The 22,985-nt window shown below is 38.9% G+C and overlaps 1 protein-coding gene across 1 annotated transcript in view; it reads left to right on the forward strand.

Moving 5' to 3' along the window:
* gucy2g (guanylate cyclase 2g) overlaps window positions 1-22,985 on the forward strand; it is a 72,196-nt gene that overhangs the window by 8,470 nt on the left and 40,741 nt on the right. The window contains exons 2-12 of the mRNA XM_087999262.1: window positions 1,072-1,356; window positions 2,167-2,515; window positions 7,289-7,449; window positions 9,092-9,274; window positions 10,846-10,990; window positions 15,629-15,764; window positions 16,363-16,517; window positions 18,216-18,266; window positions 20,010-20,054; window positions 20,578-20,741; window positions 20,852-20,986. Of these exons, the coding sequence (XP_087855388.1) occupies window positions 1,072-1,356; window positions 2,167-2,515; window positions 7,289-7,449; window positions 9,092-9,274; window positions 10,846-10,990; window positions 15,629-15,764; window positions 16,363-16,517; window positions 18,216-18,266; window positions 20,010-20,054; window positions 20,578-20,741; window positions 20,852-20,986 (1,809 nt within the window). The remainder of the gene's footprint in view (window positions 1-1,071; window positions 1,357-2,166; window positions 2,516-7,288; window positions 7,450-9,091; window positions 9,275-10,845; window positions 10,991-15,628; window positions 15,765-16,362; window positions 16,518-18,215; window positions 18,267-20,009; window positions 20,055-20,577; window positions 20,742-20,851; window positions 20,987-22,985) is intronic.

Genomic DNA, 22,985 nt, shown 5'->3' on the forward strand with positions numbered 1-22,985 from the left:
TTTAAGGTCATTATTCCATTTCCTAGCCTGTACTGGCGATACTGTTCAGTAATGTGCAGCATTGTTTACGTCTCTCCATATATGGGGTTTGTACTGAGATAATGGAGCTTGGTTAGGCAGGGATCCCATTTGTCCTGAACCTTTTTAGTAAGGACAACTCTTGTTGTAGTAGGTCATATCTTCTCCTAATTATTTCCTATGTACTGTACTAAAACCCTTCATAATTTTGGACAACTTTCCAAATTTCCTAACTTGACAACATAATCAGTTTGTGCATCCATATTGTGTTCCTATTAACTTCATTCTTGTCAAGAATTTCCTTCAACCTGGGTAGGATAAATAAATATTTTATATTTGCCTTTAGTTTTTATGATAGAAGACCAGAACACTATTTCCCTGTCTATGCAGTTGTGTGCCATTGAGTAAGAACATACCTTATACATTTTCAGTCAAATAGCTCCGAGCTTAAAGATGACAAGAGGTTGACTTAATACAGATGAGTACATTCCCAAATGTGGGAAAGGTGAACTGGGAAGAGAACATATTGGGAAGTAGTAAATTCAAAATAACACAATTTGGGTGCACTAAGAGGGGTATTGTCAAGACCAGAGTCTAACTAAACACACCCATTAAAACAAGATACAAATCATGTTGTTGATGCTGATGCAAAATACACTGAAAACTGACTACTTCTCATCAAATTGAAGTGTGTTTAGGAATTAAAATGATTGGAACAGTCAGAATTTCAGAAACTATGAATAGAACTAACAGTTTTGCTGCCCTCTGGGATTTACTTCATTTACTCAAACTTATCACTTAAATCAAATTCATTAACAAGATTTGTGCCAATTACAGACAGAATACTCAGGGATTAACACACCCATCTGGTGCATTGTGTATAAATATGACATAGATCTGTGATATTGTTATGACCTGAAATACTGGTCACACCATCTGAAATATCTAACAGCTGGAAATTAACAAGAAAGCACTCGAAATTTCGTCGAGAAGAGCTTAATGTGCATTATGGCTGCATTACTAAGTATTTCACTCGTATTCTTCTTTTCCCAGTTGCTTCCTCTTATAAACTGCACAGCGGTTTCTAAACTTTTCTTAGGCCTTCAAGCTCCCCAAAACATCTCCTTCCCTTTCAGTGCCATGAGACTGGGATCTGCCATGCAGCTTGCCATCGAGAAAGTCAATTCAGACCCCCTTTTCATGTTAAATTACACACTGGATTTTGTGTACGCCGACAGTGACTGTGACCCAAAGACATCCATTAATGCATTTATCAGCCAGGTACAAAAATACAATATTTCAGTGCTCTTCGGGCCAGCCTGTCAAGAGGCAGCAGAGGTAAGAGCTATGTGTCAAGGATCTCACATCTGGTGGTCAGTAAGTTACTGTTTGTTTTGTATCATTTACTGCAATTTGCACTAAATTGTTAATTTAGTCGTAAAAAAAAATTACAGGAACAATGCAACCCCTTGGATTCAAAGAGCAAAATGTAACTAACTAAACTAGCAATTTTTAACATTTAAATCCAATTATATTGTAATCTTGAAAAGCTTAAAGTAAACTTAACAAGACATTCTCAGTAAATCATTTGTCAATCTTTCAGAATTCTGTCTGTCTCCAGTTGTTCTGCAGATTTGAGTAGTATTGTTTCAGGTGGACTGTCAACTTGATATATTATTTTGGTCTGGTAGGTGAGACTGCATTCGGAAGAAGCAGCTATGATGTGTTATTTTTAATTGCTTGAAAGTATGAAACATAACTTTAGAGAACATTTCCTGAAACATTTAAGTTTTTTGTGAAGATCCTTAAACAGGAAAGACATTTAGCAGGTGAACAAAGAATGGAAGTGATCTAATCTAAGAAAGTAAAATAATTTCAGAAGACAATAAAAATGAAGAAAACGGGAAGTGAGAGGAAATTATGGTTATGAAGGGGTGAAGAAAATAGAAATTAAAAAGGAATGACTAGAAAAAGAGTCCACATGCAAAGGAGAACATTTAAAGCAATGATAAAGAAATTAATAGTTGAAGAAGTCAAATACTGTTGAAATGAAAAAGCTAAAAGAAAGATTAATGTCAATTTAGTTCTTATATTAGACTGCTATAACCTACTTGTGTGTTGACTATTCTTGCAAATTACTGTTTTTAGATTACAGGTTTATTCGCCTCTCAATGGAACATCCCCATCTTTGGATTTGTGGACCAGCCACCTGCATTAGACCATTTCCTTGCGTATGACACTTACATAAAACTGCTGTCTCCATTGCAAATCATCAGCGACGCCCTGACTAAAACATTGCAGTTCTTTGGCTGGAAGTATGTTGCCCTTATTGGAGGGACTGCCAGTGATTCAACATGGGACAAAATTGATGAGCTCTGGGAAATTGTGGTGAAGAAATTGGAAATAAACTTTACCATCACAGCTCAAGCCAAATATAACACAGGCAATTCAACCCTTCATCGGGCACATCTCAAGCAAATTGCCACTGTAGCTAGAAGTAAGTGTGACCAGTTTATTGCACAAGCAGATCACTGGGCAAATTTTCCCAGGAAGGGGTTTGGGGCCTGCATGTGGGGAGTTCAATTTGATTAGAGTTGATCAGGAGAATTGAAGAGTACCAGCCAGGATGGAGGTTGCTGTTCACAGCACTCCACGTTTGAGTGTGGCTTCAAAGCTTGACATTGCCAACTTTTTGGAGGTCTTGCACTTCATTCACCACCAGTCCTATGAGATCACAGGCATTAGAGATCTGAGCTATCTTTTGTAATATTCACTTTTGCTCTTTTCAAGGATCCCAGCTGGGTCAAGCATTATCACATTCCATTCCACATATAATTGCCAGCACTTTATATCTGCCATGATGCTGCACACTAAGTTACTGCATCATATTAGGTTAAGAGCCAGTGGCTTTTCTCCACTGAATCAGCAATTCCTTAATCAACAGTACTTCTGATGTCATTAAGGGTCATTCTATAGTAAGTAATATGTTGCAAAAATATATATATTTATCTATAAATGCATAGAGAATATTGAACAAATGTGCAAGTTTTCAAGGTGACTATCATGATTAGAGGTTTTCATTTTTAAGAGCAAGGTTGTTTCCTTTTTATTTCATTCTGATTTTGTCTTTTAGAATTTAATAAACAAATTCATGATTAATTTGTGTTCAATATTTGTATTTTAGCCTTGTTTTATTATTGAGAAACCTTGGAAAAACAGTCCAAAATCTTTAGTGAATAGTCAGTTTAAGACTGAGATGAGGAGGAAATTCTTGTCAGAGAGTTGAACTCCTTTCCAAGGTGAGCTGTGGGGACAGAGTCCTTGTCTATACTTAAGGCTGAGATAAAAGCTTTATCAGTGAGGAATCAAGAGTTATGGGCAAATGACAGGGAAGCGAATGTGAGTGTTGGGTCATCTCTGATCTTATTGAATGGCAGAGTATTGAATGGCCTACACCTATTTCTTATGGTCTTAGAGTTGTATATCACAAATGACTTATAAGAGGATTGAAATCGGATCGCAATATTAAAATGCATAATTCAAAGTGGACCATCCAACCACTGTGATTATTTGATCGTTCCACCAAACGATGGCTGATTTGAAACATTCATTTGCATAGGATTAATGTATCTGTCTTCTCTCCATATCTCTCAGTGCCCTATCTAACAGAATTCTTTCAGTTTCACTCTCGAGTATTTTAACTCTCTATCCACATTTCTTTTTGAGAGAAAAGTGTTAGATTTCAATAGGGTCTTTTTCATCCATTCAAACAGGCCCATAGGGCCTTGGTGTGACAGCTCATCCAAAACATGTCACCCAGAGAGTACAATGCTCTCTCAGTACTGTACTGGAAGTCCTGATCTAGCTCAAGCCCAAGAGCAGGATTTGAACCATGAATCTTATAATTCAATAGGAAGGATGCTAACAACCAAACCACAATTAACATTGAGCAGTATACTATCGTATTAATGGTTGAAACATTTGTACTTAAAATCCTGACAGTAAGATACTGTGAATATTGGAGATCTGAAATTATACAGAAAATGTTGGAGAAATCAACAGTTTTGTCAACATCTGTGGAAAGAGAAGCAGTTTACAATTTGAGTCCAATGTGACTCTTTTGTTGTGAAGAAAAGTCACGTTGGACTTGAAATATGAGAGCCAGCATTAGTTGCCTTTGAGAAAGTGGTGATGAGCTGCCTTCTTGATCTGCTATACTCCATCTGGGGAAGGTCATTCCGCAATGTTGTTAGAGAGTGTGAATGTTTGTGTATGTGCTGCCAATCAAGCAGGCTGCTGTGTTCTAGATAGTGTTGAACTTCTTGAATGTTGTTGCAGCTGCATTCATCCAGGTGAGCAAGGGGTATACCATCTAACTCTTGATTTGTGCTTTGTGGATGGTGGACAGTTTTCGGGGAGTCAGCAGGTGAGTTATGCACTACAGGATTCCTAGTTTCTGACCTACTATTATAGCCACTGTATTAACATGGCTAGTCCAGTTCAGTTTCTGATCAATGATAAATTCAGGTTGTAGATAGTGGGAGATTCTTCGATTGTAATTCTATTGAATTTCAAGCGGTGATGGTTAGATTTTCTGTTGTGGGATATGGTCATTGCCTAGCACTTGTGGGATGCAAATGTTATTTGCTACTTGTCAGCTCAAACCTGGATATTGTCCAGGTCTTGCTGCATTTGAACATGGACTACTTCTTTATCTGTGGAGTCACAAATGATGCTGAATATTTCACAATCATCAACAAATATCACCACATCTGACCTTATAATGGAGGGATGACCTTTGACAAAGCAGTTGAAAAGGTTTGAGCTGAGGACACTACCTCGAAGACCAACTGCAGAAGAGTCCCAGAGCTGATCTCGAAGTTCCACAAACATCTTCCTTAGTGCCAGTATGTACAGAGTAATCTTTTGCTTTAAATGTGTTATGTTGTTGAGTTAAAAAAAAGTTGTTTTTGATACAAGAACATGAGGTTTGTTGGATTATATTGCTCTGAGCACAAAAGCAAGATAAAACAATTCTGTGTTTGATGATATTAAATTTCATGCGCAAACAAGTAAAAAGAATTGTGCATTAAGAGCCTTTGAAATACCAAAATAAGCAACTATCTCTTATTTCACCTTTTTTTTATTTACTTGTGGAATATGGTCATTATTGATAGGCATTTTTTATCCATCCCCATTGCTCTTGAGAAGGTAATGGTGAGTCATCTTCTTGATCAGCTGTAGGCCATCACCCAGAGTCCTGTTAGGAAGGGAATTCCAGGATTTTGACCTGTTGACATTAAAGGAATGCTGATATAGTTCCAAAACAGGATGTTATGTAGATTTGAGAAGAGCTTATAGGTAGTGGTATTCCAAAGCACCTGCTGCTCATGTTCCTTTAGGTGGTAAAAGTCTCAGGTTAGGAAGGTGCTGTCAGAGGAGAATTGCAGTGCACCTTGTAGATGGTATACAGTGCTGTCAGTGTGCATTGTTGGTGGAGGGAGTGATTGTTTAAGGTGGTGAATGAGAAAACATTTTAAAAGTTAAGCTCAAGAAGTCCTCTTGATGTTTTCCATGCCATTATATCCATCTCAAAAATGCCCATGGCCTGTAATGGCAATGTGTGCCCCAAAATTGTATTTTTGCATTGTGTCACCATAGTCTTAACAGATCATAGGGGCTGCTCTCTCATTAGAGAGAAGTGACGGTGGTGATTTAACCTGAGGGCCATCAGACCTCAGGCGAGGGAAGAGGTTGAGAAGGAGAGTCCTTCATAGTAATCTCAAACCTGTACCCTTTATGGTGTCTCATACCAATTATGGCATTTCCGTCCCTAATGATCTACTGTACATGGGGCAGATTCCGACAGTGCCAGTAGGATGTGTAAACAAAGGTGATTTAATTCATGACTCTCACTATGTTTAAAAAACTGCTTTCAGGACAATAGAAGTGTCAGCCATCTAGACCACTTTAGATTACAATAGCTCAAATGGCAAGGCAGTTGAAACCATTTCATTTTCTCTAAACAAACATTATGAAATTGATAGCAGAAACCAGAAATCAATGCTCCCAATCAAACTGAAGCAAAGCTGTTATAACAATCTAATGGTTGTCTGACCTTCAAGAATATATAATAGGTTTAGCTCATTAATGATTGAATTAGATCATAAAGCATAAGATTTGGAGCAAAGTTAGGCCATTTGACCCATTGAGTCTGCTCTGCCAGTTAGTCATGGCTGATATGTTTCTCAATCCCATTCTCCTGCCTTCTCCCCATAACTTTTGATCCCCATACTAATCAAGAACCCATCTGCCTCTGTTTTAAATACACTCAATGACTTGACCTTCTGTGATAATGAATACCACAGATTCATCACCTTCTCGCTGAAGAAACTCCCCTCATCTCAGTTCTAAAGAGTCTATGGATGGCGTGGTGGCACAGTGGTTAGCACTGCTGCCTCATAGCACCAGAGACCCGGGTTCAATTCCCGCCTTATTCTCCCCGTGTCTACGTGGGTTTCCTCCGAGTGTTCCGGTTTTCTCCCACAGTCACAAAGATGTGCAGGTTAGGTGAATTGGCCATGTTAAATTGCCTGTAATGTTAGGTGTAGGGGAATGGGTCTGGGTGGGTTGCTCTTCGGAGGGTTGGTGTGGATTTATTGGGCTGAGGGGCCTGTTTCCACACTGTATGCAATCTAATCTGAGCCCTCAGATCCTAGTCTCTCCCCCGAGTGGAAACACCTTCTCCAGGTCCACTCAAAGCAGGCCTCTCAGTATTCTGTAAGTTTCAAACAAATACCCCTCGAACTTCTAAACTTCATCAAGTACAGATGCTGAGTCCTCAACCACTCATTATAGGACAAGCCCTTCATCTCCGGGATCATTCTTATAAATCTCAACTGGATCCTCTGCAACGCCTGCACATCTTTCCTTAGATACAGGGCCCAAAACTACACACAGTATTCCAAATGTGTTCTGATCTGAACCTAATACAGACTCAGCAATACATCCCTGCTCTAAATTAAATTGAATTTAAATTCTACCAGCCACAGTGATGGAAAATGAAGTTGTGTATCCAGAGCAACAGCCTTGGTATTTGGATCACTAGTTCAAAGACATAGATTGTATTTAAATAATTTTACTTTTTTCAGCAACACCACACAATCAATAAGTTATTGATTAGAGATGTTTACACCTATACTGAGTGTGCACGCATAAAGACAAATGTTATCACATAATGAGCAGTAAAACCGCTATAATCATATCGTAGATCCTTCATTATGTTTTAAGTCAGTAACACTGTTCAATGTTTATTTTTCAGTTGTCATTTTAATTTGTACTCCTAAGGTGGTAGGATCAATAATGTCAGAAGCTCAACAGCTTGGAATAACAAGTGGAGAATATGTGTTTTTTATATTGCAACTTTATGAGGTGAGTAATAGTGTGGTGAGTATATTTTTAAAACATATTTTTTACAATTAACCTTTTAAAAGAAGGTGAATATTTGTTTGACAAAATCCATTACTCACAGCATAGAGTCAACTGACTAGTCCTAGTAGAACCTCATAAGTTGACAATGTGTATGTGTTGATAACAGTATTTTGATCTTCTATAGAATTGGCAGGTAAACTACATGTCAATTATGCATGAAAAGTAATGTTTTGCAACTCATTCCTATTACATAATGTAATTCAATACTGATAGTGCTTAATTGGATTGCCACCTTGAACAAATAGTGAAGAGTAGTGAGCTAAAAAAAATGATCACAATAACTTGTGATGCTGAATTCTAGAAGATAATGCCTTCCTTGATTTTTTTTTAATGCTTGGATTTTGTGGACACATTAATAAATACTTCAGGGTTGGAAATTAAAATGAGAGAGGTGTACACCAGACTGCTGGAACAGAGTAACAATTTGACAATATAATCCAATATCAAACTTTTTCCATAACTATGACGTAACATAATCAGACAGTCATGTGGCTGTTGGCTAGTAAATAATATTCTGAGGCCATCTACTTAGAGATTTCCTTCCAATAGTATGATCAAGCATTCCATGGCTTAAAAAATTATAACAAAGCTTTGATTACTTAAAAATGTGCACCCATAAATCACTCTGCGTGATATCAGCACATGAGTTTTAACACCTTGCTGACTTAATTAAGTTATTTATCTAATTTGATTTCCTGTTTACACAATTCTGCCACACTGCAAGTTCCTCTTTCCTGTGATCTATTATTTCTGGAACTGATTGTGTTCCCACATTCTCACAAATATTCACGTATTTTGTTACATTAACAAGGTAAATCCAGAGGAGAATGCTGTGTGCTTATATTTCTGGCAGGATGGCTGATATATTGCCCATAAATGTTCAAGTATTTTGATGCTTCAAAGACCAGAAACGGTCTAGGCTATTCACAGCAACACTTGTAACAAGTTCAGAGGAGTGGTGAAAGTCACAGTGTTTTTTTTGTTGTCAGTGACAAACCTGGGGAATAAGGGAATATAAGTGATGCTTTTTTGCTTCTGTTTGCTTCACAGACAGATAGATTAGAAATCGAATGTTTTGCATGTCTCCCAGCATGTCATTCCTGAACACTCAGGTTGAGACACCAACCTTAAGCTACAATCCAGAGCCTTTTGCATTAATAGCTGGAGGTATACAAACAATATCAACAACAATAATCCACCTAAAGAAAGAAATGGAAAACAATAGGTTGCAGGATAAAGAGAGAATAAGGAAGAATTTATAGCATGCAATTCAGAGGTTTTGTTTTGCAACAATAAATATTTCTTGTTCACTTCTTGCTTGGACTGTCCTTTACTCATGAGTTATAAAAAGAAACATGGACATCTAGAATGAATTAACTAAAACAAAATGCAGCTCAACATATCACACATCTGTGGTGCTATTCATCCCAAGTTTTAGTAGACTACAGCATAGATGAAAGGAGAGTAACAGTATTGAGGTTCATCCAGAATATCCCAATTCCACCCCTTAGTACCAGAAAAGATCCATAAGACCTTATGAAAACAACTTATATTGCTTCAATCTTGTTCATCTTCTCCACAGGATTATCTTTGGAAATCTGCTTTAGTGGATGGGAAAGATTCAATTGCCTTGAACCTGTACAAATCGGTATTCCTGATTGGACTGAAGTCATATTCTGAACATGGCTACTTCAATTTTTTACAAGAAGTGTACCAACGATTAAAAGGAGCCCCTTTTTACAGTGATTTGGCTTCAGAAAAAGAGGTTTATAAGAGAACTTGCTTATGTTGCTAGAATCATGTTGTCATTCTTTAATAATAGTAAATGATTATTTGGAGAGCCAGTGCAGATATGATGGACTGAATGGCCTCCTCCTACACTGTAATAATTCTGTGGTTTTGTTTAATGGATAAAACACCTCCAGGTGTACCAATGAAAACATTGGAAAATGAGCATGGTATGTGAGCTCCTATGTTATACTCTCTTTAGTCATAAGAATGGATACTTCAGTCGGGATAGTGATCTGGGAAAACCTGCCATAATAGTTGCATTGTGAAGAGCATAGGTCTAATATTACATCCTATGCAGTAAAAAATATACTATATGACAGCCAGTTGTGCTATGCTTGAGGGAGATGGTGACATAATGGTACTTTCACTAGGCTAGTAATCAAGGAACTAGGCTAATGCTTTTGGGACTTGGGTTCAAATCTTATTATAGTAGCTTGATGAATTTGCATTTCATTTAATAAATTGGGAATACCAAGCTAGTCTCAGTAATGAAGCTATCGTTGATTACCTTAAAAACCCACCTGGTTCACTTACGCCCTACAGAGAAGGAAATCTGCCATCCTCATTGGGCTTGGCCACAGTGCGAGTCCTAAGCTGGTTGACTCTTAACTGCTCACAGAAATGGCTGAGCAAGCCTTTCAGTTCAACAGCAATTAGAGATGACAATGAGTGTTGGCCAAGCCATGCCAGCAACACCCACTTGGTGCCCATGAAAGAAAAAAAATTTAGAAATAAAATTGACCTTTGAAAAGTTAGGATAAATATATCAAAGCATTATCTGGGATTTTATGTTCAAATTCAGGCATTTTTTCCTATTTGATAACAGGAAATAAAAGTGAAGGTTTGTGGAATTCAAGCAGGAGAATCTAAATGAATGGTTCATGCCATTCAAGTGACAAGACCTTGACATGAAGTTTGCCCGTCAAAGAAAAGTTATATAGAAAATAATTGTTATTGTTAAGTTATCTAAATAATCATTATTATTAGACAGAATTGAACAAAGCAGAAAACATGTTCAAGGTTTCATGAGGCTCAGTGTTGCAACAGTGACACCTATCTACTGACCGATGCCTTTGAAGACTGAAAGCAATACGCTGAGTACTTTTCTACAGCAATAACTGGATAAGCTCAGAAGAACGAATTGTGTCAAATGAGAGGTAATCCTGATCAATTCAAAACAAGGCAAGATGCAAAAATGCCCCAGTCTGAATGAATTAAGAGATGAACAGGCAAGTGTTTTATATAAGACAATAAGGATATGAAAGCATTAAAAAAAAGTTAAAAACAGAAAGTAGATTTGGATTAGATTTTGGGTTGGCAGAGACATAATGGAGCAAATGCCTTCATTCTATCCCATTCATTCTCATGTCTTTCATGTAAATCTTGCTTTAAGATGTATACTGTGATATTATTAAAAAGATAATGCACCAAATTAATTAGATCAAGCAGTGGATTTAGATGAAGAAATAAAAAGGACACATTAGTTTAGCAATTGAATTTTAAGACAATTTTGAGTTTAATCTATGTTTATCTGGTATAATGCAGGTGAGCTCCTATGCAGCTTATCTTCATGATGCAGTAATACTGTATGCCATGGGTGTTCACAAAATGTTAAAAGCAGGAAAGAACCCATTTGATGGAAGAGCACTTATTAAGAATTTGAAAGGTTTCAGCAAAGGGCGATTTTATGGTATGTAACAGAAGATTGTACCTCAGGCTTTCTTTACTTGTCGTCACTTTGCTGTTCGATTACTATTAGTAATTGAAAACAGGGCCAATTGCAACAGAATTTAATTAATCAGCTTCCTTCTTATTTATTGGTCTTCAGATAATCTCTTACTATTAACACCACAGGGACATAAGGCAGAACAAGTTAAAATTGGCCCTAAAAATGATGTTTTAATCCCTTTCAAACGTATTGTATGACTTCATTGATGCAGCACTGAGACCACAAGGAACTGTAACAATTCAAGAAGACAGCTCTCCACCACCTTCTTCAGGCTATTTAGGGATGGACAATAAACGCTGACAGAGCCAGCTATATCCTCATCCCTGACAGAATTTTTTAAAAATCAGTAAATCTTTTATTATTTCAAGAGTATTAGAATGCCAGTGTACTGGTGTGCATTCAATAAATAATCCTTTGTGATAATTGTATAAATTACTAAAACTTTTAACAAGAAGTGCTGGAGGTTACAGTGGATCAGGCAGCATCCAAGGAGAGAAACTCTTCATCAGAGATGATCACTTTTAGTTTACAGTACAGATTCCAGCATCTGCAATAATTTGCTCCTACTAAAACTTCTAATTAGGAATTTTCCTATGCCATTGTCTTTGAAGCTCTTTGAAAGAACAAACTGTTTTATATCCATTTTATTCGCCCCTCATTGTGACAGTTCATTGCCGTTCCTCTTTCTCACGCTCTGGAAGGGAAGTGAATGATCATGGATTAAAATGCAGCAGCTAGCACAGTACTCAATTATAGGCCAGAGAACAGAATAGCCTTTTCTTTCACTTGTAGATACTCTGCCTTCAAACAAACAATCTTATTCGTAGCCTAGCTGAGATTCCACAGAATGTGTCCAGGAAATAACTACAATAGTCATCACTAGAGAACAAATGCTAGGGAAACTAACGGGGCTAAAGACTGACAAGTCCCCTGCACATTAAAAGAAGTAGCTACAAAGATAGTAGATACACTGATAGAAATCTTCCTGGAATCCTTAACTTCAGGAAAATTCCCAGAGAATTGGAAAACTGCCAGTGTATCATCCTTATTTAAATAGACAAAACAATACATAACTATAGACCAGTTTGCTTAATGTCTGTTAGAGTGTAATATAAAGGATGTAATAGCAGAACATTTAATGTGTAATGTGATCAAGCAGAATCAGCACAGCTTCATGAAAGATATTAGAATTCTTTGAGGAGATGATAAACTGGATAGATAAAGGGAAGGAGGGGATGTAGTATGTTTCAATTCTCAGAAAACGTTTGCTAATACGCTACACATTAGACTACTTAATAAAGTAAGACCCCATGATGTTGGAGGACGTCTATCAGTATGAATAGAGGATTGACTAACAGATAGACGACAGAGAATTGGGATGAGGGAAACATTTCCAGACTGGCAACTTGTAATTGGTAGTGTGCCACAGGGATTATTGCTGGGACCACAATTATTTACAATACATCTCAATGATTTGAATGAGGAAAATGAATTTACTATCGCCAAGTTTGCAGATAACACAAAAAAAGGTGAGAAGGCATAACGCAAAGAGTCTGCAGAGTGATACAGACAGGTAATGTGAATGTGGAAAAACTTGACAGATGGAATATAATGTGGAGAAATGTGAGGTTACGCATTTTGGCAGGAAGAACAGAGTCTCTGGAGTAACACGTGGGCTGTGAGCTCTGGAGCAGCGTGTGAGAAACCAGCTCTGGCGCAGTCCATGGGGAGTTAAGCCCAGAGCAGCATGGGCTGCGAGCCCTGGAGCAGTGTGTGGGGAGTGAGTCCTGAGGCAGTGTGTGAGGAGTGAGTCCTGGAGCAGTGCGTGGGGAGTGAGTCCTGGCGCAGTGCGTGGGGAATAAGTCCTGGAGCAGCGCATGGGGAGTGAGCCCTGGAGCAGTGTGTGGGGAGTGAGTCCTGGAGCAGTGCATGGGGAGTGAGTCCTGGAGCAGTGCGTGGGGAGTGTGTCCTGGAGCAGTGTGTGGGGAGTGAGCCCTGGAGCAGTGTGTGGGGGGTGAGTCCTGGAGCAGTGCATGGGGATGAGTCCTGGAGCAGTGTGGGGGGAGTGAGTCCCGGAGCAGCGCGTGGGGAGTGAGTCCTGGAGCAATGAGTGCGCTGCGAGCCCTGGAGCAGCACATGGTGAAGCAGCCTTGGAGTAGCACACAGACAGGGACCAGTGCAGGAGAGGCATTCCTGGAACTTACCTTGGAGCAGCTGAGTGCCAGTACAGAGTGGACTGGAGGCTTAGAGTGGAGCGGGGACGACTGTTGGTCTGGTGTCTGGTGCAAGCGGTCAGACCATGTGTGGTGGCCCTGTGCTGAGCCTCTACAATATAGTATTTATTTGAATTTTTTTTAACTGGCTGTAATGTTAATCCTTTAATGATGTCTTATTCCAAACTTATTTTTTAAAATTCTGTAAAATAGTGCAACAAATTATTATTCCTCTTTTTGTATTCAAGGTTCGTACCTTGATACTTGTACCTAAGATGGCGCCATAAGATACAGACATTGTAAAAGCTTTTGACTGTAGTTCTACAATGGAACACACATAATAATAAAGGATATCCTATAAAGGATATTCCATTTTATTTATATGGGAGAAGACTGTAGAAAAGTACAGGACAGAGGGATTTGGACGTCCTTGTCTGTGAATCATAAAAAGCTGGCATCCAAATATCAGCAGGTAATAAGGAAGGCAAGCAGAATATTGGCCTTTATTTCAAATGGAATAGAATATAAAAGGAGGGAAGTTTTACTAAAACTGTACTGGGCACTAGTCAGGCCACAGCAGGAATACTGAGAACAGCCCCTTATCCAGGAAAAGGGTATATTGGCATTGGGGGAGGCAGTCAAATTCAGGTTCACTCAGCTGATACCAAGTATTGAGGAACTGTCTTAGGAGTAGAGGTTGTGTAGAATGGTCTTGTTCTCATAGAAATATAGAAAAATCAGAGGTGACATTATTGAAGATTCTTAAAGGACTTGACAGAGTAGGTGGGGAAAGATTATTTCCCCTTGTAGAGGACTCTAAGACCAAAGCGCATAATTTCAGAATAAGGGATCACACGTTTAAAACTGAGATGAGGAGTATTTTTTTTCTCTCAGGGTTGTGCATTCTTTACTGCTGTCGAGGCTGGGGATATTCAAGGCTGAGATAGACAGATTTTCATTCAGTAATGTAAACAAGGATTATGGGGATAAAGGCGGGTAAATGGAGCTGAGGACTGTAATATTAGTCATGATCTCATTGAGCAGAATTAAAGGGCTGAATGGCCTACTTCTGCTCCTGTGTCCTTTGTCTATTGGTGATGGAAGGTCGGCTGGCAGTTTGACATTATAGCCCTCTGAATCCATCATGTAGTAAAGAAAATTTACCAAAATGCTTTGGTGGAAACCATCCAGAAGGTACTTTTTTATTTGAAAACAACAAGATGCATTTTGTCAGATATTGGTGCACAAACTGTAGAAGAATAACATTGTCCTGAGAGAAGTAGAGTTTTTGACTAATGTGCAAAAATTATAAAAATAGTGCACAATTGTATAATTAATGGGGTCCACCTCCACACAAATCTATCCCCTTATGTGATCATGTTGCAGTATTGCCTTTTACAAAATGAATAATGTATGGCAGTTTATATGTTTATTTATACTCTGTTTCCTGCAATTTTCCTGCCTAAAAGCTATTTGCAACCACATTCCTACTCCAGCTGGAAGTGTAGGGTAGTCTCAGCTATCATCTTTCCTCCAACTATCATGTTTGCCAATCTGTAGTGCTCAAGCAGCAGGAAGCACAATTGGAGTAGGAGAACTTATGTTAATTTTATTTCCTTCTCATTAATGATATAGTTAATTTCAAAATATCCAACAGCTAGCCAAGAAAGGATGATGTTCACATGATTCAAACAAAGGCAAATAGTCTGTTTATTATCTTTCTTAAACTTATTGTTCTTTCCTTTTCGTGTATTACACTTATTAAACCTCATTTGACATTACATTCATTCACTCTAATTGACACTTTCTTTTCAGTCCTTGCATTGTATCTTTCTCAAGCTTCCAAGTTGATTGATTGCCTACCCTGAATCAACTCAGATTCTCAGCAACTTGGTACACAAATTAAACTAAACTTGCAAAGACATCAGTTAGTTGCCCTGTTATAGTAACTGTAAGCCCAATATAGCCATGTGAAAGAAAACTAGTCAAATGGGAGTATTGAAACTGCAATAGATCATTTACAGGCCTTTTGCAGGCCAGCACTCAATGGGAAGGAAAGACAGAGTACTTAGCTGCTCTGAAACTCTATGTTTTGGAGAAGGGAATCAAGGCTGACACTTTCAGTTCAGTCTCTCCAGAAAAGTTCTATCTAATAGCAGATGCCAGTAATTTACCACCAAATCTAGTTAAATTTACAGAAATTAATGTTTGCTTGCTTTTAATTACAACAATATTATTATAGATATTGTAAAAGTTATGAAGACTGTAACTTTTTTGTACGTAGAGGACAAGCAGCCCATATGAAAAGCGCAAACATCCCTTGACCCTCTTGTACTACTCAAAGCTATATATAAGTTGAGCAGAAACACTACCTTTCTCTTAATAGGTATAACTGGCCCAGTGGATATTGATAGTTCTGGACTACAACATTTGGATTATTCTGTCTATGACCTACAATTGTATGAGAACATCACAAAGTTTGTTCCTGTTCTTCACTATGACAGTTACAGAAAATCAATAAGGTAGGTTCTACTGAGCAGGTTATTATTAGGTCATTGAATACTGTAGTGCTTCATAACTTCATTTTCATGCAGTCATGAAATGATGAAAATCTCCTTCCTCTAAAGGCTCACGAAAAAGTATTTGCTAAATTTACTTCACATTTGGGGTAAGAACTATGCATCATTCTGGTCACATTACATTTCAAGATACAATTGTGTTTTAAAATCATAATGTTAATATATGATAAAATTCACAAAAATATCTTCTTAAAAATTGCAATAATTTGCACAGTCGCAGTCTGATACCTTGTTGTAACATTTTTATAAAATACATTTCTATTCAATTATGTAACAATGTTAAGATTTTGTAAGTAACAATAGGTCATCAAATGGAACTGGAGAGATAGTAATTATGAGTAAAATCATGAACACATTTATAAGGAGCACAGAATTTTACTATACACAATATGTAGACAAAATTATTCTCTTGAAAACTAGAATGTTAGGTAGAATGTATACCAACAACAGGAGTCTTCCTTGGCACAGACAATGTGTTTACTTCTAGTAAATGTATAAAATGAATCATTGAATGAATATTTCCTCTTTCTCACTTTTACAGCACAACTAAGGAATTTATTAATATTTCATGGCCTAGAAAAACTCCAGTCGAAGACTCCCCTGTGTGTGGATTTTACAATGAACTTTGTGAAACAGACTCTAGAAGTAATCGTTTAACAAAGTCACTCTCCTGTACGGGACAATCTGGATGCACCAGTAAGTCTTTTCCTGTCCATCATTTTCCTTTGCTTTATGGCATGTGCTTTGCGTAATATCACTGAATAATTCAGGGGCTTAAACAATTAACTTATGAAGGCAACTTACATTGATTAGGTTCCAAACCATTGGATATGAAGATTAAGGACAGATTTAGTTGAGGTACTGAAGACAACTTAATGGATTGAAAGAGCAGATGGAATTAAGGGCTTGAATCTTATCAGAAGTTGGCTAAGTGTCACTTCTGACAAAGTTCATGGAAGGCTTCTCTCCACTAGACCTTCTTGCACTATCTAAGCACCAGACATATATGGAGCCCTGCTTGTTGTCATCTCCCACCCACCATAGGTGGAAGTACTTGCGACTGCCAGGATGTTCTAGGATCTGTGGCCATGTTGTGATGTTTGATGCGTATCTGTGCATCCAGTTAAGCACTGGAAGTCCAGAGCTGACTTTCATCATACACATAGTGGGAGAGTAACTACTAACCCAATGCTTCCCAAGGCACATTGGTGACAGGACTGATACTCCATTGTACGTACAAGTGCACAGTCTCACATCTGTTGCTATTTAGATTCCAAGCCTTCAACTTATCCACCCTTAACCCCATCCCATTTAACAACCCTGTCTAAATCATGCTACTTTTATCCCAATGCCCAGTGTAGCCCAAATTGTCAGCATTGTTCACTGTGAGATCAATCTCATATAGGGAAGCCTTCAACCATTTCAAGACATTCACTTTTATACAGCAACAACAGAAATGATCAATAAACAAACTGAAGCCCCATTATCTCTCGGAACAAAACAGACTGCTTACCTTTCGAGCACCCAAAAATTTACTCAGTGAATGACCAATGCACCCACCTCTCATTTACTGGAATCAAGTGTCACATAAGTCTCAACTGGCTTGTTGTGCCCATGCTGCAGAGCTCTAACAGAGTAAAGGTGATGTTCCTCCTGCTCAATGTCCTCATCTTCCTCCTCGGAAGGCTGCTGCCACTTTCCCAACTCTCCAGCACCATCACACTTCCTCTTTGTCTGCTCCAGTTGTTTAGAGTGCAGCATGCCAGGATAATACAGCACTTTCTGTCCAGATGGTACTACAAGACACCCCCTCCAGACCAATCCAAGCATTGGAATCTCATCCGGGGGAGGGCTACTGTCTGCTCCACCATGGCCCTTGTTGATGAATGAGCTACATTGTGTCTACACTCGGCTTCAGTGATGATTGCGTACCTGTGCAACCCCGTGTTACAGAAAAATCATGCTTCAGAAACAACGCTTGAAGTTATGGTGCTGTAATCGAGTTACAGCCAACACACATTTTAAAAGTTTGCGCTGTAGAGCCCCAATTCATCAATCACATTACAGCGAATTCACATTAACAAAATGCACATTATAACAGAAAAACCTGCAGTCAACTGGTAATGCCTCAGAAATCAAGCACAAACACTAGGACAGAGCGCAGGACCTTTCTGCCTGGACAGCTCATTATTCAGACCAAGACATAGGCCTGCGAAAGAATTGTTGTGTTCAGTTCCACAATCCTGCTTTTAGTTCCTCATCCTCAACACTCCTTTTTAAAATTGATAATGGAATCAGTTTGCACCAATGTTTCTGACAAGGCATTCAAGATCCTTATGGAGAAATTTCTCCTTGACTCCCCTCTACATCTAACATCTTGTGCATTTTTTACAGGAGGCACCATTGTTTACAATACTACAGCACTTTCTCCATCAAACACAACAGGTACTGGAAATCAGTTTTCTGAAAATGTGGTGGTTTATGTTAGCTGTTTAAAATGAGAGTGAATTGCTGGAACAATGGTGCAGGGACTGTGGAGTTTGGAATGTTCTTACAGTAGTAAACTTTCACTGCAGCTTTTGATGTCAATAATCTCCCACAAAGTTCAAACACTTAGTCAAGCTTGGTGTCACCTACTCATTATACTTACAAACCTTGCTCACAAAGTACAAGTGGTGCCCATTTGCAAGTTCAGAAGAGGCAGACTGCTTGCAGCATCAAACCCATTTTTTCAATTTCACTAATTTTCATATTCACTTTGGGCTGCTGCTATAAAAACAAAGTTAAAAATCACACAACACCAGGTTATAGTCCAACAGGTTTAATTGGAAGCACACTAGCTTTCGGAGTGACGCTCCTTCATCAGGTGACAGTGGAGGGCTCGATCGTAACACAGAATTTATAGCAAAAATTTGCAGTCTGATGTAACTGAAATTATACATTGAAAAATTGATTGTCTGTTAAGCCTTTCATCTGTTAGAATAGGCTTAACAGACAATCAATTTTTCAATGTATAATTTCAGTTACTGCAAATTTTTGCTATAAATTCTGTGTTACGATCGAGCCCTCCACTGTCACCTGATGAAGGAGCGTCACTCCGAAAGCTAGTGTGCTTCCAATTAAACCTGTTGGACTATAACCTGGTGTTGTGTGATTTTTAACTTTGTACACCCCAGTCCAACACCAGCATCTCCAAATCATGGCTATAAAAATAGACCATTTCTCCAGATTAGCCCCACAGCTGGTGAAAATGGAAATCAACTTCATCCAACCCAACCATTTTGCAGGAAATGCCTCTGTAATTATGAGCTTCCCTGTAACTGGTAACTGCAAATGGGTGTTTGAACTTTTATCATAGAATCCCTACAGTGTGGAAGCAGGCCCTTCAGCCCAACAAGTCCACACCAACTGTCTGAAGAGTAACCCACTCAGACCCATTCCCCTACTCTACATTTACTCTGACTAATGCACCTAACCTACTCATCACTGAAGACTGTGGGCAATTTAGCATGGCTGATCTAACTAACCTGCACACCTTTGGATTGTGGGAAGAAACCAGAATCCCCAAGGAAACACACACAGACACAAGGAGAATGTGCAAACTCCACACATAGTTACCTGAGGCTGGAATCAAACCCAGGTCCCTGGCGCTGAGAGGCAGCGGTGCTAGCCATTGTGCCACCCCTATATCTTGAAAGCTATATTAATGAGCAAAGGGTTTTTGTGATTGTACAAATGCTCCTTCTCACTGATGCATGTAAATAGATGAATTCTTCCTCCTCTGTTCTTTTGTCATTAGCTTCCCATTTAAATTGTATAATGACATTCTGGGAAGGACTGGACAGTGGGAGTTCTGGTCAGGTCAGATTGTCTTCTAACACAGTAGTGCTGGAAACTCAAAAAAATGCCAATATATTGTCGAATATAATGCAAAATAAAGTCAACAGCTTGCAAATGGCATGATAGTTTGTAGATGTGTGGAAAATCTTAGGGTATAGTCACTCTGAAAAATAGGAAGGGTATAATTTTAAGGGGGGTAGACAAACAGAATAGAATTAATAGTTTCATTTTGGAACTGGTTCTGTTGTGGTCATTTAAATTCAAAAGCTGACTTTGCAAAGTAATATTGCAAGGAGGGGGTAACTGTTGATTGTTTCTCTGATCTGAAAGCTTGTTCTTTTCCCACAGTGAACATCACTGTCACTACCATGACATCTCCACAGAACGCAACAGGTACTGAAAATGCCCTCTTGAAAGTATGCTCTTCAGAAACCAACCACCATATCCCTTCCTCAAGCACCTACCTACCCACCTAACTTGAAGACCTCTCTCTTATACTGAGATCTCCCTCTAACACGGGCAGTGATCACTGACCTATGTTCCTTCTCTTCTCTTACACCATCTCGTTATCCACACTCTTAGGTCTTATTTCCTGCCAACTTCCGGTCTCCTCTGCCAATAACTGGCTGTCCAATTGTAAAATCACCAGATTATGGAGCTCTCCTGAGTGACAGCAAGAGAGCCACAATTTTATCCAGAGGTTGTGACTCTGGTGGCCAATGTGCAAACATTAAAATGTCTGCACTTGGCAGTTAGAATTCTTCTCATTCTCACCTTCTATAGAGTTTAAAATTCTTTATGGCAGACACTGATGCATTACAATTCTGATAAGTTCTGGCCACAGACATTCCCACTGTATATTATCAATTTAGATCGGTTTGGTTATGCGCTCAGATCATTTGCTTTGTTTTTCCAGATAACATCATTGTGATAGCAGTCATTGTCGTTGTGTTCGTGGCTCTTGTTGTATCTGCTGTCATTGTCTTCCTGAAGACACAGAAATATAAATCATTAAATCAAGATCAGGATATGTGGTGGAAAATAAATTATGAAGACATAACTATTCTGAAAGATAACAAGGTACAGGATTGGCAGCATGTAACGTTTTTTGCCGTTAAGCGTTAAAAGAGACCTGAAATGAAGCACAATTTTACACAAGTGCAATTCCTTTTTTTCTGTATCAATGACAGAAGCCTGATAGTACTGTATCAATGAAAGAAGTTGGAAGCCTTGGATCAAATACCAACACCTCAAGCCATCACAATTACGGCTTCAGAGATAAACTAGGAAACAGAGTATTTTATTCTACAGTGGGTTTTTACCAGGTGAGTTTGCTTCGGGAATATTTACATTGTTAAATTTATCACTATGACATTGTTTCATTGAGTAACATCAGGGCAACACCAACAATAAAAGTTTTAACAAAATTTAGTAGAAATTGTTTTGAAAATGCTTACATAACACTACTTTGAATTAAAGGCCAATTCATTTTAGTACAATTATATCTTCATAATCTGATACTTCATATACATTGACTCACATCACATCAAGAAAATATACTATGATTATCAAGAGTTTCTTTTATTGATTGGTGTCACTGACTAAGCTGATATTTATTGCCCACCCTAATTTTGTAGACATAAGTTAAAAGTCATACTTCATCCAAAAGCGTTTTGGATGCTCCTCCAAATGTGCCATAACGTTTTATTTATGGGACTAGGGTCATCTGTTTTCCAAGCCCAGGGAAGTACAGGAGATCCGGTGACGAGCGGTGTCCCGCAGGGTTCGGTGCTGGGGCCACAGCTGTTCGCATTATATATTAATGATTTGGATGAGGGAACCGGGGGCATTCTAGCGAAGTTTGCCGATGATACGAAGTTAGGTGGACAGGCAGGTAGTACTGAGGAAGTGGGGAGGCTACAGAAGGATCTAGACAGGTTGGGAGAGTGGTCCAGGAAATGGCTGATGGAATTTAACGTGAGCAAGTGCGAGGTCTTGCACTTTGGCAAAAAGAATAAAAGCATAGACTACTTTCTAAATGGTGAGAAAATTAATAAAGCCAAAGCACAAAGGGATCTGGGAGTGCTAGTCGAGGATTCTCTAAAGGTAAACATGCAGGTTGAGTCCGTGATTAAGAAAGCGAATGCAATGTTGTCTCTTATCTCAAGAGGGTTGGAATATAAAAGCAGAGATGTACTACTAAGACTTTATAAAGCTCTGGTTAGGCCCCATTTGGAGTACTGTGTCCAGTTTTGGTCCCCATACCTCAGGAAGGACATACTGGCACTGGAACGTGTCCAGCGGAGATTCACACGGATGATCCCTGGAATGACAGGTCTAACATATGAGGAACGGCTGAGGATACTGGGATTGTATTCGTTGGAGTTTAGAAGATTAAGGGGAGACTTAATAGAGATGTACAAAATAATACATGGCTTGGAAAAGGTGGATGCTAGGAAATTGTTTCCGTTAGACGAGGAGACTAGGACCCGTGGACACAGCCTTAGAATTAGAGGGGGTCATTTCAGAACAGAAATGCGGAGACATTTCTTCAGCCAGAGAGTGTGGGCCTGTGGAATTCATTGCCACGGAGTGCAGTGGAAGCCGGGACGCTAAATGTTTTCAAGGCCGAGATTGATAGATTCTTGTTGTCTAGAGGAATTAAGGGCTACGGGGAGAACGCTGGTAAGTGGAGCTGAAATGAACATCAGCCATGATTGAATGGCGGAGTGGACTCGATGGGCCGAATGGCCTTACTTCCACTCCTATGTCTTATGGTCTTATGGTCTAATGATAAAGTTCATGACTTGGTGGGATTTAACAGGTCCTCTCCATGCTCACTTCTCAGGTTCACTTTGAGTGATTAAACTCAGCAATGGGGACAATTCACAGCTACCTCTAATTTTCCTGCCCTCACTCCTTAAATCTGTTCCCCAACCACTGGACTGTAATCCACACCTCCTTCACACCACCTAAAAACCCTGCTGTTCGGCTCCCAGGATTAGCTACACCCAGCCCCAGTGCACCCGCTAGTTGTGGATGAATTCCTGACTTCTGATATTCCCCCAGTCTTTGGTTCTGTCACCTCCTGCCTGGTCTGATAAATATTATCCAGACCATAATCTCAGCTCCATTGAAGATAACATGATGACACAGCATCAGCTGCAGGTGCAATCCCAATAGAATTTTGCAGCAATCAAAAATTGTGAACAATAAATTGTTAATCATACTGTTCTCACAAAATTAGCTACTGGCACAAAATGTTGTTGAACTGAGTTATTGTTCAAGCAAATTTCCAAACGAATAAGAATCTTTGATATCAGC

The sequence above is a fragment of the Chiloscyllium plagiosum genome, unplaced genomic scaffold (genome assembly GCF_037043375.1).
Source record: "Chiloscyllium plagiosum isolate Xiang-an unplaced genomic scaffold, Cpla_swu_hap1 HiC_scaffold_22, whole genome shotgun sequence".
Classification (NCBI taxonomy): domain Eukaryota; kingdom Metazoa; phylum Chordata; class Chondrichthyes; order Orectolobiformes; family Hemiscylliidae; genus Chiloscyllium; species Chiloscyllium plagiosum.